Source organism: Akebia trifoliata, chromosome 2 (genome assembly GCF_017979445.1).
Source record: "Akebia trifoliata isolate Shusen 1 chromosome 2, ASM1797944v1, whole genome shotgun sequence".
In the NCBI taxonomy this organism is placed as follows: Eukaryota; Viridiplantae; Streptophyta; class Magnoliopsida; order Ranunculales; family Lardizabalaceae; genus Akebia; species Akebia trifoliata.
Window position 1 is genome coordinate 29657558 of NC_141376.1, and position 15177 is coordinate 29672734.

Here is a 15177-nt window from a genome sequence, read left to right on the forward strand (position 1 = left end):
AGTAGGTAGAGTAGAACTCCTAGAAAATTAGTTCATTACTCTTTCACCCCAAGTAGGTAGAGTAGAACTCCCAAAAAGCTTAGTTCATTACTCTTTCACTCCGAGTAGGTAGAGTAGCATTTTCCAAAAAAAAATTAGTTCATTACTCTTTCACCCCGAGCAGGTAGAGTAGAACTTCCAAAAAAAAATTAGTTCATTACTCTTTCACCCTGGGCAGGTAGAGTAGGACTCCCAGAAAAATTAATTCATTACTCTTTCACTCCGAGTAGGTAGAGTAGAACTTCTCAAAAAAATTAGTTCATTACTCTTTCACCCTGGGCAGGTAGAGTAGGACTCCCAAAAAATTAGTTCACTACTCTTTCACTCCAAGTAGGTAGAGTAGAACTTCTCAAAAAAATTAGTTCATTACTCTTTCACCCTGGGCAGGTAGAGTAGGACTCCCAAAAAGCTTAGTTCATTACTCTTTCACTCCGAGTAGGTAGAGTAGAACTTCTCAAAAAAATTAGTTCATTACTTTTTCACCCCGAGCACGTAGAGTAGAATTTCCTAAAAAAATTAGTTTATTAATCTTTCACCCTAGGCAGGTAGAGTAGGACTCTCAAAAAAATTAGTTCATTACTCTTTCACTCCGAGTAGGTAGAGTAGAACTTCCCAAAAAAATTAGTCCATTACTCTTTCACACTGGGCAGGTAGAGTAGGACCCCCAAAAAATTAGTTCACTATTTTTTCACTCCGAGTAAGCAGAGTAAAACTTCCCAAAAAAATTAGTTCATTACTCTTTCACCCTGGGCAGGTAAAATAGGATTCTCAAAAAGCTTAGTTCATTACTCTTTCACTCCGAGTAGGTAGAGTAGAACTTCCCAAAAAAAAAAATTAGTTCATTACTCTTTCACCTTGGACAGGTACAGTATGACTCCCAAAAAAATTAGTTCATTACACTTTCACTCTGAGTAAGTAGAGTAGAACTTCCCAAAAAACTTAGTTCATTACTCTTTCACCCAGGGTAGGTAGAGTATAGCATTCAACTTTTTCTTAACTTTTGCTTAGATTTTTGTCAAACTTCAAATTTTTTTCATGTTTTGTTTAAAGTCAAATTTTTTCTCAAGTTTTCCTTGATTTTATGATTTGCTCAGATTTTACTCAATTTTACTCGAATTTTGCTCAGACCCTTTGAGATTTATCTTAGATTTCAAGTGCACACACTTGCACATTTTAGTCAAGGAGAATTTTCTAAAATTAAAGGATCTGACGCTGTCAGTGAGAGCTCGTGCTTAAGGACCTGACAACCTTTTATTCGGGGAGAGTTTTACCCTCAAGGATCTGAATGCCTCGATGAATTGCTAAATTAGACTGTAAAATGAACTGTCACTAGCTTTGGCATTTAGATATTGCACTATCTACCAAAATAGATTTGCTATCTAGTTTGCTTCAACCCTCTGCCAAAGAGGGGCATCTGTAGACACCCCATTTTTGCACTCGTCTGATTATTCAATTCGTCAACCCGATTGCAACAGTTCCCAATGATGGATGGTTATTCCAGTGCTATATTTTGTTGTTAGATATGTTTCAGAAATTCAAATAAGGTATCTCAAACAAATAAAACTATAGAAACCTCGCTATGCTATGAAAAAATAAATCCTAAAAAAATTAGGTCAAAAAGCTTTCCTAACCTCCCATAAACCCTAATTTTGAAGTCCTGACTCCTTACCTAACATCCATACCCCAACTTTAGCTTAAAAAAAAACCTAGAAACTCTTCAAAAACACCCAGAAATCTAGAAAAATGTCGAAAAATTCAGATCTAAGAAGAAAGTACCTCGTCTTGGAGATCTAAAGCAAAGCTGGTGACAGAACGAAGTGAGGAGTGGTATACGATGAGCTATTCTATTAGATCTGAGGAAACAAAACCATTGCGTTCGTAAAGGTAATTTTTTTTATTATTTTGGTTTTTTTAGCAATGTAGTTTTATTTGGGAATTAGTAAAGACCGGCGTTTGCCGGGCGGGATTGGTGCCTAATACCTTCCAATCTCGAAATGAGATCCCCGGACCTAGTTTATTTTGTAGATTAGTTTTTCTTATCTGTTTAGAGTCCAAGTTCGGTTCCTAGACCGTAATAACTAGGTGGCGACTCCCAAACTTCAAAGGTCAAAATCGGATCCGTGCATCTCGTAGATCGAGGGCGCTTTCAATTAACTCGAAACTAAGCCTCATGTCTGGGATTATGAGAGGTGTGGATGTTCACTATAATACCTCTAAGGGATTTTATCTATGATATTCTAACTTATTTATGTTTTTACCATTGACGACTTTCACCCTACTAAAAGTATTTGGTCTCAATGGACTCTTTTCTTTTTGTACTGTTTTAGCTCAAGCATATTTACTTTGATTTGGTCTTTTTCACATATTTCTACTTTTTCTTTTCTCAAAATTTTCACATTTCACCATTTTTTCTGGTGTTCTTTTTACAAAAAGTAGGTAGTCATTTTCAAGGTACTCAATCTAATCCTATGGTTGCTGTCCAAGTCATATTATCTCCAGTTCTGTTTTTCTTTTAACCAGTCAATCAAAGGACAAGGAAATCATAGTTCACTAGACTCGGTATCCCCTAACATTCTAGACAGAGAAGAGAGTTAACACTTGTTCAATTAAATCTTATTTTTGATCAATCAGAAGTGTCGTGAATTTTCAAAGTATCCTTTTGATTTTCTTGATGAAGAATAACCAAATAGAACTTATGATCAAAATTAGGACATGAGCTTAAAATTTGAAATTCATTTGTAAACAATACATAGAAAGAGTTTGAAAAAAATATTTTGCAAGTGCTAAACTAGCAATGAAATGCAATGAAACATAAAACTAAACTACCAATTTTTTTTTCTGAAAATATGAAACTAAACTAGCAATGAAACATAAAACTAAAATAGCAATGAAATAAACATGAAACTAAACTACCAATGAAATGCAATACAATTGTGAGCTAACATAATGTATCCCGAAACTTAAATGACATATTGTCCTTAATATGCAAGTAGTAAGGAAAGAAGAAAGAAAAAAAAGTTAGATCACACCTGAAATGGATTGAACATTAATGTGTAAACTTTATTACAACTGATATGAAAATAGTGAAATTTATAATAATGATAATTTCCAAAACAGTTTTTGCATAAAAGAAATCATACCTAAAATAGAAAAATAACCTAACTAAGAAATTAAAAACATTCTAATCTAAGAAAGATATCCTAATGACACTATTAAAAAATAAAAACACATGGGTTGCTTCCCAAGTAGCGCTAAGTTTATTGTCTTCAGCCAAACAATGACATAAGGTTAATCCTGATACACAGGATCCCTCAGAAACTTTTTCTGGGGTGGGAGTGAGAGAAATGACTTAAGCCTTTGACCATTGACTTGGAAAATACTATCGTCCGTTGTATTGAGTATCTCAATATTACCATGAAAATTTATTTTATGGACTACAAAGGGTCATATCTATAAAGATTTCAATTTTCTGGGAAATAGGTGGATGCGAGAATTATAAAGTAATACTTGTTGACCTATCTCAAAGGACTTTCTTTGAATGTATTTGTCAAGTCAAGCCTTTGTACGATCTTTGTACAGTCGAGCATTATTGTATGCATTGTTGCGCAGTTTTTCCAACTCAGAGAGTTGAAGTTTTCTATGATCTCCTACTTTGGCAAGATCAAAGTTGAGATGTCTTATAGCCCAATACGTGTGGTCTTCGAGTTCTACTAAGAGGTGACAGGCTTTTCCAAAGATGAGATAGTAAGAGGATATGCCAATCAGAGTTTTGAAAGCAGTACGATATGCCCACAAGGCGTCATTTAATCGCAAAGCCCAATTTTTTCATGAAGGATTTACTATTTTCTTAAGAATGACTTTAACTTCGCGATTGGATATTTCAACATGACTACTCGTTTGAGGGTGATATGGAGTAGCGACCTTGTAAGTAATAGTGTATTTACACATAAGGTTTTCAAAAACTCAATTGTAGAAGTGCTTACTTCCATCACTGATGATCGTCCTTGGAGTTTCAAAGCGAGCAAAAATGGCATTTTTAAAGAAGTTCACAACGAATTTGTGGTCGTTCATCCAACACGCTGATGCTTCTACCCATTTAGACACATAGTCGACTGTGACTAGAATAAATTCGAATCCGTGCGAAATGGGAAAAAGTCCAATGAAATAAATGCCCCAAACATCAAAAATTTTGATGATCAAAATGGGTTTTTTTATTATTAATAAGCCGAGGCTATAAAGGGCCCCACCCTGATATATTAATTAAAGACTAATGTCGAAAAAACGAACATTCAAATCCTCCAAGAGGATATTATACAAATCCACATGAACATTTGAAGAATACAAAAAACTTAAATTTTCCTGAACTGTTCGACTCTTAGCTAATCAATCAGCAGCTTTGTTAGATTCTCGCCACGAAGATTTTAACTCAATTGAATTAAAGCCACGCATAACAGATTTTATCTCTCTCACCATATTAATAGCTCTCCACGGCGTATTCCATTCTTCCTTGATCCCTTTAACCGCAAGTAACAAATCTAAGTTGACCATTACATTCAAGTAACCTGTCATCAGCAAATGATTCAAACCATGAAGAATGGCCTCCATCTCTATAGTTATTATATCTATATTCATTGAAGGACCATACCCAGCAATCAACAATTCTCCTCTTTTATTCATTGCAATGAATCCTCTTCCAACCGCATTCTCTGACAACGAGCCATCAGTGTTCAGTTTGACCACGCCCATTGGAGGAAGATTCCAATGAACTTCTCTGTTTTCCTTAACAACCATCTCTCCATTACAGCCCCATAACTGGACCAAATGAAAAATAACTGCTATAGGCGTTCTAATACCTTCAATCTTTCCACATGAATCAGCCATAATCATTTAGCTAAGCTGCTGCATAGCAACTTCCTTTTCTTTGAAAATTCGTTGATTCCTCTCACTCCAAAGATGATAAATGGTTGAACAAAACATAATGCTCAACACACTCGAAATGTGTGCTTGGTTACGAACAAAATCAGCTTTATCTTCAATACTACCCACCAACTGTCTAACTATTCCAGTCCAGTTCATCACATTTTTCCAAGTTGCACTAGAGAATCTATATTTAAAAAAAAATGATCATTATTCTCTACATCGTTACAACACAATACACATCGAGAGACCAACAATAATCCCCTCCTCATTAGATTTTCAACTGTTAACAGACTTTTATTAGTCACAAGCCAAGTAATAAAGGAACGGCGTGGAATCTACAGTTTATTCCAAACCACCTCATGCCAATTGATCTCCGCTTCATGTCTTCAAATTGAATCCCAAGCTATTTGAACCTTGCCATTGGAGTTGGGTTTCCACACTATCTTATCCTTTTCATTTGGCTATGGAGGATGATGATTTTCCACCTGATTTACAATCTCAGATAACCGAAGTTCATCTCTGACTAGGCCCTCCCATCTATTATTCCCTGCAAAATTAAAAACCAACGCATTAACAATACTATTCATACAAACCACAACTCTTCTCCCAAACTGATCAATCAACGTGCCACTTTCTAACCACGGATCATCCCAAAATTGAACTGATGACCCATCCCCCACTAAAAATCTGATATGATTTTTAGAAACATCACGGACTTTCATAATACCTCTCCAAGCCCAAGAGGAATCATTCGACGGATTACATCTCCAAATGCTCCCATTTTTAACATATGTCTTTCTCATCCAATTGCTCCACAAGCTGCTATTGTAGATTATTTTCCAGAAAAGCTTCATGAGTCCAATAGTATTTCAATCTTTAATTTTTCTAATTCCAAGTCTACCCTCTTTAAAAAGTCGACATACTTTGGACCAACTAACTGGATGAAAAGACCTTCTAGGATTGGATCCACTCCAAAGGAAGTTGTTTAACAAAGACTTTATCTTGATAATAACCCCTTTCGGCAAAGAGAAACAAGTAGACCAATAAATTTGAAAATAGGACAATACTGATTTAATAAGTTCAAGCCTACCCGCAAAAAATAGAAAAGATGATTTCCAACCCTCTATACGTTTCTGAATTTTCTCAATCAACGATGACCCATGGACTAACCAAGAAGAAAACAAGGGAAGACCTAAATATTGAATCGGGAGGTTTCCTTCTCTATAAGACAGAGTTTGAAGAATAAAATCCTTGTTTGTACATGAACTACTAAAGAATAAATTACTCTTTTCAACATTGGTTTGAAGACCTGACATATTAAAAAAAATCATCCAGAAGGATTTTGATGTTGGAAGCAGAATGAACACTATTTTTAGAGAATAAAACAATATCGTCTACAAACAGAAGATGAGAAATGTGAGGACTATTATTCATGGTTGGAATAGCGATGAGGTTATTTGCAATTCTATCTTCAAGAATACAAGAAAATGCTTCCATAACAATAGTGAAAGGTAAAGAGAGATTGGGTCACCTTGTCTTAATCCACAATTACTAGAAAAGTAACCAAAAGAAGAACCATTAAGAACAATAGAAAAGCGAGGAGTGGTAATACATTCCCTAATCCAAGAAATCCAAACTTGATCACAACCCAATTGACCAAGAATATTCAAAACAAAATCCCACCGAACTTTATCATAGGCTTTTTTTCAAATCAACTTCAACGGAAAAGAAGGGTGAGCTAGAATGAATATGGGAATTTCGAAAAAGCTCATGGGCTAAAAAAATATTGTGAAAAATATTTCTCCTTTTGATAAAAGCAGATTGATTTAAGCTGCTGATAGAAGGTAACGGACTCGAAAGGCGATTTGCCATAATTTTTGTGATTACCTTGTAAATAAAATTTCAGAGTGAAATAGGTCTAAATCTATCCAATTTATTTGCATTTCTTTCTTTGGGTATAAGAACAATAAGAGTATAATTTAATTCCCTAAGCAATTTCCCATGAGAAAAAAAATTCAGAATAGCCCGAGTAAAATCCTCCCCAACAATATCTCAAAAGGATGTAAAAAATTCTGCACAAAACCCATCTAGACCCGGGGCCTTATTTAGAAGAGATTGGAAAATAGTTGATTTAATTTCCTCTCTAGAAATCAGATTAGACAACAAATTAGATTGATCCATAGTAAGTCTATACTTAAAAGGAATAGAAGGACAAAGGGAATTAGAAGTCGAAGAAAATACCTTTTGAAAGTAATTGATAGCAAAATCTGCAATCTGCTCTTCACCTTTGATAGAACCACCCGAATCATCAATTAGCTCAAAAATGCCATTCCGAGCAATGTTAGAGGCCACCGAAGCATAAAAGAATTTAGTATTTTTGTCTCATTCTTGTAACCATTGAACTCGAGCTTTCTGTCTAATCATAGATTCCTCTGAAAGGATCTCTCGACTTAGAACCCCAACTGCTTCTCTTCCTACTGTGCAAGAACATTATTAAGAGGATCAGTTTGAATTTTATACTGGATAGCTTTAAGCTTTGCTTCAGCTACTCCCTTCCTACTAGAAACGTTACCAAACTTTTGTTGATTCCAATCCTTAATAGTTAACTTCACCCAACGAAGTTTGGAAGGTAGAATAAATGACGGATTGCCAACAATGCGAGTATTCCAAGCATTCCTCACCACGTCACAAAATCCCTCTTGATAAATCCAAGCATTAAAGAATCTGAAATTTATCTTATGATTTCTAACTTGATCTACCCACTTGAAGCTCAAAAGAGAATGATCAGAGATACCTGGCAGAAGATACTTGAGCCGTACAAAAGCCCATTTTTGGATCCAATGGATATTCACTAATGCTTTATCCAGCCTACACATAATGCACCTATCATCTATTGCCTTATTACTCCAAGAAAGGAAGTGATCAATTGTCACCATGTCTTGTAAGCCACAGGAATGAATGCATTCATTAAAATCCTCCATATTCCGACGAGGAGCTGGATTCCCTCCAATCTTCTCATTTCTATATCGAATTGCATTAAAATCCCCAATAACCACCCACGACGACTCTACACTTGCTCCCATAGAAGTTAAATCCCTCCACAGATCAATTCTTTCCAAACAAAAGTTTGCCGCATAAATGCAAGTAACTAAGAAATCAGAATTATCATTTACTTGATTCACTCGACAATGAATAAACTATGTCAATTCTGAAATTATTTCCACTCTGAGTTTCGTCAGATCCCAACTAACCCAGATTCTCCAGCTAATCTTTCCTAAACGTTAGCATTGATCACAAGACTTAAAGAATATGTGGATATCACGAAAAAGCATTGGCCAGCAAAAATCGCATTGTAACACTTTTGCTGCTATTTTCTTACTTCCAAAGTATCCACCACAAGGGTGGTTGTGACTAAAATTGAGTATATATTTCTGATCATGGTCAAGAATACACCGACGGATTATTTGATAGGGACAGTATTTAAACAAGTACGGTTCATCCTAGAAAAATCATACCTCTCTTATTTTTTTCATAAGGTAGGTGTTTGCCCAATTACTAGGTAATTGACAATGTTAGTGTACTAAAGTGTATCTTGATTGGAGATAGACATTAGTTGTTTATTTGAAAAATTCTCAGAGATTGGGAGGGGACCAGAACTTGATTCAGCTACTAGTCTAGATAAGTGGTCGGCAACCACGTTCTCGCATCTTTCTTATCTCAAATTTCTAGATCAAAGTCTTTTAATAAATGAATCTATCAGATTAACCTTGCTTTGGCATCCTTCTTCGAGAGAAGGTATTTCAATATTGTATAATCAGTGAAGATTATAACCTTGGATCCTATTAAGTAGGAGCGGAATTTTTCAAGTGCAAATACTACTATTAGTATCTCTTTTTCAGTTGTAGAGTAGTTGAGTTGAGCATCATTTAGCATTTTACTCATGTATTGGATGACATGGAGGAGCTTGTCAATTCTTTACCCCAATACAGCACCTATTACATAGTTTGAAGCATCACACACCACTTCAAAGCGTAAATTCCAATTCGGTGGTTGGATGATAGCTGTTGTTGTCAACTCAGTTTTGAGTTTGTTAAATGCGTTTAAATAAGCAGTAGAGAGTTCAAAGTTTGCGTCTTTAAATAATAAGTCGCATAGAGGTTTGAAAATCTTTCCAAAATCCTTAATGAAATGCTTGTAAAAGCCTACATGCCCTAAAAAAGAACAGACTTCCTTTACTATTTTAGGGGGAGATAGATTAGCAATAAGGTCAATTTTTGCCTTATCTACTTCAATCCCCTTGTGAGATAGATCCCAATACTATCCCGGAAGTGACCACGAAATGGTACTTCTCCCAGTTTAACACCAGCTTCTTCTCGTGGCATCTAACTAAGACTAACTTTATGTGATGTAAGCAATTGTCTACCATATCAGAGAAAATGCTTAACATACATTTTTGAAAGGTTGCAGGAGCATTGTAAAGCCCAAATGGCATGTTTTAATATGCAAAAGTCCTGAAGGAACACATGAAAGTTGTTTTTTCTTGATCTTCAAGGGCTATCAGAATTTGATTATACCCTAAGTATCCATCAAAAAAGCAGTAGTAGGCATGTCCAGGTAAGTGTTCTAGCATTTGATCTATGAATGGGAGAGGGAAGTAATATTTTTGTATCATAGAGTTTAACTTCTTGTAGTCTATACAAACTCACTACCCAGTTTGGATACGAGTTGGTACTAGTTCGTTGTCCTTGTTGGTCACAACAGTGATGACGAATTTCTTTGGAACCACTTGAATAGGACTCACCCATTTATTATCTGAAATGGGGTATATAATACCTACATCTAGCAATTTAAGGACTTTTCCTCGAACAACCTCTTGTAAGACTGGATTCAATCTCCTTTGTGATTCTCTTGATGGTTTGTAGTTGTCCTAGAGGTGTATTTGATACATAACCACAGAGGGACTGATGCCCTTGATATCAGCTATGGTCTAGCCAATAGCTTCCTTATGTTCACGTAGAACCTCTAGTAACTACTCTTCTTGAGACTTTTCTAAATCAGGTGATATGATTATAGGGAAGGTTTCGACGTTTCCTAAGAACGTATATTTCAACATGTTAGGCAATTGTTTGAGTTCAGGTTTATGAGTCTCTTCAACAGAAGGTGGGCATAAAGATGTGGGGAGACTCTCTATTTTAGGTTGTCAATTTGCAAAATTCATCTTAGGAACGGATTCTAGAATGGTATTTACCTTCTTGATGGACTGTTATTCATCAAACTCGAGTACTCTTCCAATTAGTCAATGTTCTCCGTTTCCTAAAATGTTTTGTTGATCAATGTATCAATCATATTGACATCCTCCATAGCATCCATGTTAGTGGATTGACACTTGTTGTGGAAAACATTCAATTTTACTTTCATGTCTCCAAAGGCTAAGGTCATGATTTCATTTTTACATCTGATAACAACATCAGAGGTGGCTAAGAACGGTCGACCCAAGATGACCGAAAAATGATTGTCTGGGTTCATGACAAGTTCAGTGTCAAGTACCACGAAATCAGTAGGGAAGTATAAGTCTTTAACCTTGATTATTACATCTTCCACTATTCCTTTGGGAATCTTAACTGATCTATCTGCTAAGCTGACAGTGATATCTATAAGTTTGAGTTCCCCCAAACCTAGTTGTTTGTGGATAGAAAAGGACAGAAGATTTACACTGCCCCCTAGATCTAGCAGACATTTCTCAATCATTGTTTCCCCTATATGCACAGAAAGTGCTGGTCAACCTGGATCTTTGAATTTAGGCACGATTGTCTACAAAATCATACAAGATGATTGGGCTATCATTGTAGCCTCTCTAGGCAAGAAGGTTTTTCTTTTCATTGTAGTGAGATCTTTAAGGAACTTAGCATATGAAGGGATTTGACGGATAGCGTTCAAAAAGAGGATGTTAATCTGAACATTCTTTAAGACTTCAAGAATACCTTCTAATTGCTTTTCCTTTTTATTGTCAGCTAATTTATGTGAAAATGGGGCCTTAGGAATTGTAATTTCTTTTTTCATTTGTGGAGGAGTTTCTTTTTCTTGGTTCTATTTTTCTATTGAAGGTGCACTTTGGGTATCCTCTTGTATTGGGATCTTATTAGGCATGAGCACTTGGTTATCCATTAACTTACTAGAACGTAGTGTGTGGACTGCTTGAATAGAATCATTAGAAAAACCAAGTTGACTTGTTATTTCATACTGTCTTTTTGGGGCAGTTCATCTTGGGTTAGGCACAGTTTGGCTTGGGAATTCCCTTTTATTTCTTTCCCTTAAAGAGAGGGCTATCTGGCTTAGTTGAACCTCAAGATTGTTAATTGATTGTATATTACTTTGAGTCAACTATGATTGGTCCTGCATGAATTTCTACAATTGTTGTTGTTGCTTGAACATCTTTATGACCATTGTTTCTAATGCAGAGTTTGTTTGTGCAACTAGAGGAGAATAGTTAGTCATAGGGTTGACAACAATTGCCCGTTGATTAGATGTATAGGGTAAAGAGTAAGATGCTTGTGGAACAAAATAAAGGTTCGCATTGGAATGAGAGTGCCTATTATAGCCTTTTTGAAAACTAGGAGCACCACCCTGTTGGATAGATTCGTTCTGGCGATAGGAGAAGTTGGCGTGAAACCTATTATCAAGATGGTAAGTCTGGTTATACGAGTTTGGAGTGGATTTATTAAAAGTGCTATATGAGCCAATGACATTGGCTTGTTCTGTATTGGTCATAAGACAGTTCTCAATGAGGTGGTCAAAGGTTCCGCATATGCTACATGCAAAAGGTATCTTTGAATTGACTTGGAACACAGGATGTACCTTTTGTTGGTTAGTTTTGATGCTGAAAGAATCAAACTTTTTATTTAAATTTTGCGTAGTAATAACCAAATTAGACATTACATTTTTGAAATCAAGATCATTTTTGATCTCGTACATTCCTGGTTTATTGGTTCTAAAGTCACTCCTATCAGAGTCTCCTAAATTGGTGATTCAATTTCTAGCATTTTCAGCGAGTTCTACGAGAAACTTGTATGCTTGATTTGGAGTCTGATTCATGAATTTTCTTTTGTGCATAGACTCTAAAAGGATACGTTGGACTGTCGTAAGACCACGATAGAAGAAATTGACCATGTGGACTTTATCAATCCCATGATGTGAGCATTTTACAAGTAGGTCATTAAATCTTTCCCAGGTTTGGGAAAATTCTTCATCGGGTTTGTCCTTGAAGTTCCTAATGACATTTTTGATTTGTTCTATTTTTGACATTAGAAAGAATTTGACCATGAATTTACGAGATAACTCGTCCCAAATGGTGATTGAGTTAAAGGGCATTGAGTTCAACCATGCTGCTGCATGATCTTATAGAGATAGAGGGAACAACCTCAATTTAACATTTTCATCATCGAGGTGACAATTTTGAAATGTTTGACATAAGGTCAGAATTTGTTCAAATAGTTATAAGGTTGTTCATTCTCGAAATCATGAAACTTAAGAAGCATATTGATGGTGGCTACCTTAATTTTGAATTGTGCCACATTGGTTGCTGGCAAGGCAATACATGAAGAGGGAGTGGATGTAGTAGAGGCGAATAACTTGTTTAGAGTTCATTGATCTTCTTGGATCATTTGAGGTGGGGCAATTGGTTGAGCCATTTCGGGTGGCTGAGAGATAGGTGAAGAATTGAATTCTCTTTTAATCCCTTGAAGTAGATGAGATCTTGTGATCTTATGATCGAATGGTTCAAGTGGATTCTTTTGAGATCTCCTACCTAACATGCACTAATGATGAACACAGATAGTAGGGAGGAATTTCACACATGTTTGATGGGTTCCTATTAAATTAGACATCTCTTATCTATTTCAAATGGATAGCTTGAGCCTCCAACCTAGTTCTTTGAAACCAAAATCAGCCAATTTAATTTTCAGTTGAGAGGTGGTGCACGATGCTGAGCAAGGGCACTCTTAAATCACCTCTTCATCTAGAATAGACGTATTCTATCCCCCTCGTACAATAGGGTACAGTGGGGCAGGATTACGTTTAGGCACTGACTTTGATCAAGAAATGCAATTGGTGCAACTCAGGCTAGACTTGCCTTTTGAGCTCGATGGGACCTATGATCCAGTCTAATAAGATTTTAATGAAATTGGGCTTGTTAGAATTAATTTCGAATAGGGAAAAAATGCGGTGATGAAATCCGATTCATGTGTTATTAATGCCATCTTCGTAAGGGTGTCCTTTTTTACTAATGTGCGATCGAAAGTGTGTAGTTAACTCACTCAAATTTAATACAGAAACCCACTTGCAAAAGATGCGTTGGGTTTAGATTTTTACCTCTCGTTCTAGACGGGCGTTGATCGAATTGAGTCAACTCGGACCACCGACACCAAACTCAGTGTACGAACCCAAGGAACCGAGACAGTTACGTTTCATTATTGTCCTCCCTTAATTCTATTACAATCTGAGCCTTCTCGAAAGAATTAAAATTAAATTTTGAAAATAAATTTAAAACTTCTAAAAATAAAATCATATTGTAGTTCTATTCTAAATAGAAATAAATTCTTGTTTCTTCGTTAAAGAATCAGATTCGGGTGGTGGAATAAAAATTTTCAACCATGTTGTTACTCGTCGAATCCTTCGGCTGAAAACAGAAGACAAATCAAAGTTAGAATTCTTGTAAAATTATATGTTCATTAAAATCCAGAAGTTTGAAGAACAATTCTGCAAAAATTTGAAGTGCAAATCTCGAGGTTTTACCGCTCCTCCACAGTTGACCCAGGCGCCGGATAAAAATTATGCTGAAATTGGCTCAAATTTTAGGGTTTTGTTTGTATTGACCCCAGTAATCCAGCTGTATTTTTTTTTGAATTTTTCTAAATTAAAATTTTTGATCGATAGAAAATTGAATCAGATTTTTGGATAAAAAATATTGGATTACACTGTTGACCCTAGCAACGGTGCCAATTTGTTTGAGCTGTAGATGATGATAAATAAAGAACAAAAGAAAACCTTGGCAAGCAAGGGTCGAACCACAGAGACAACATTGACCCAAAATATTTTTCTTCCAATCCAATTCAAGTTTAGGTAACTGATTTATCTAAAATAAACTACTAAAATAAAATAAACTTAGGAATACAAGAGAGAAATGTAGATCAATTGGATCCACCTTCACAAGCTTCATCAGTGGTTTCTGGTTCTCTTTTATTTAAATCCACTGAACAAAGATAATATTTGTGGATCGGAAAATCAAACAGTTAAACTATAAACAAAATCAAAAGTATGCAATAATTTAGGTCAAAATTATTAGGTAAACATTAATTATTCTCTGTAAAGCATGGTTCTTCTAGAATTTATCAAAGAAAGAGACCATTAAAACTTTGAAAACATTTAATATTCAACCTAATAATAAATACCTACGCTATCATAATAAAACTATTAAGTCATTACGAGAACAGTAAAACACTGACAAATCTTGCTCAGGCTTCCTCAACTGATCTATCGAGGTTTAGCCAATAGTCATCGCAAGAACAATAGAGTAAAAATAAAATAAAGAAAGTATGGAAAGGAAAAGAGATAAGAGAAAGAAATTATATTTATTGCTTATTGTCTTGAAACCGGTAAAACCTCCTTATAACTTTCATAAAATTAGAAATAAAGAAAATAAAAACTAAACTAATTCTCTAAAATTTAGACTCTTTAACTTTTGGTCTGGTCTTCTATTTATAGAAATATCAGATTAGGATTTTCTGTGGAAATTAAGGTTTTGGAGACATTTCTTATTTTAAAAAAATACTAAAAGTAGTCTATTATGAATGGTATTCAGCCGTCAAGTTTCAGCACGAATTTTGAGGCTTAACTTTCTTCGTTGACTGCGTAACCGCCGTTGACCATAGTACCGCGGTAAATTTTTGGTCAATTGACTTGAATTTTGGTCAATGATTTTCTTTTGGATCCTGGATCACAGTGATAACTTCGGATTTTTTTATTCGTCTTGAAACTTCGCGAATAATTCTTGTTACACGTAAATAACAGTAATTAGCTCCAAAATGTATAATTAAATAAAAAACAAGAATTATTATGGACTAACCATGCATTATGTCTAATGAGGGGAATTAACGTGCAATTTATTGCTAAAATCTATATAATTAGGGCTCTAGAAACAACTTTCTAGACCCTGATAAATAG

The 15177-nt window shown here is 35.3% G+C and overlaps 2 protein-coding genes across 2 annotated transcripts; both read right to left on the bottom strand.

The window, feature by feature from the left end:
* Positions 1 to 7433: 7433 nt before the first annotated feature.
* On the bottom strand, positions 7434 to 8042 carry LOC147410080 (uncharacterized). The gene has a single exon (XM_086432048.1). The coding sequence runs from the start codon at positions 8040 to 8042 to the stop codon at positions 7434 to 7436; it is 609 nt and encodes a 202-aa protein (XP_086288174.1).
* Positions 8043 to 10272: 2230 nt separating this feature from the next.
* On the bottom strand, positions 10273 to 10707 carry LOC147410081 (uncharacterized). Its single transcript, XM_086432049.1, has one exon. It carries the CDS (start codon positions 10705 to 10707, stop codon positions 10273 to 10275), a length of 435 nt encoding a protein of 144 aa, XP_086288175.1.
* Between the last annotated feature and the right edge of the window lie 4470 nt (positions 10708 to 15177).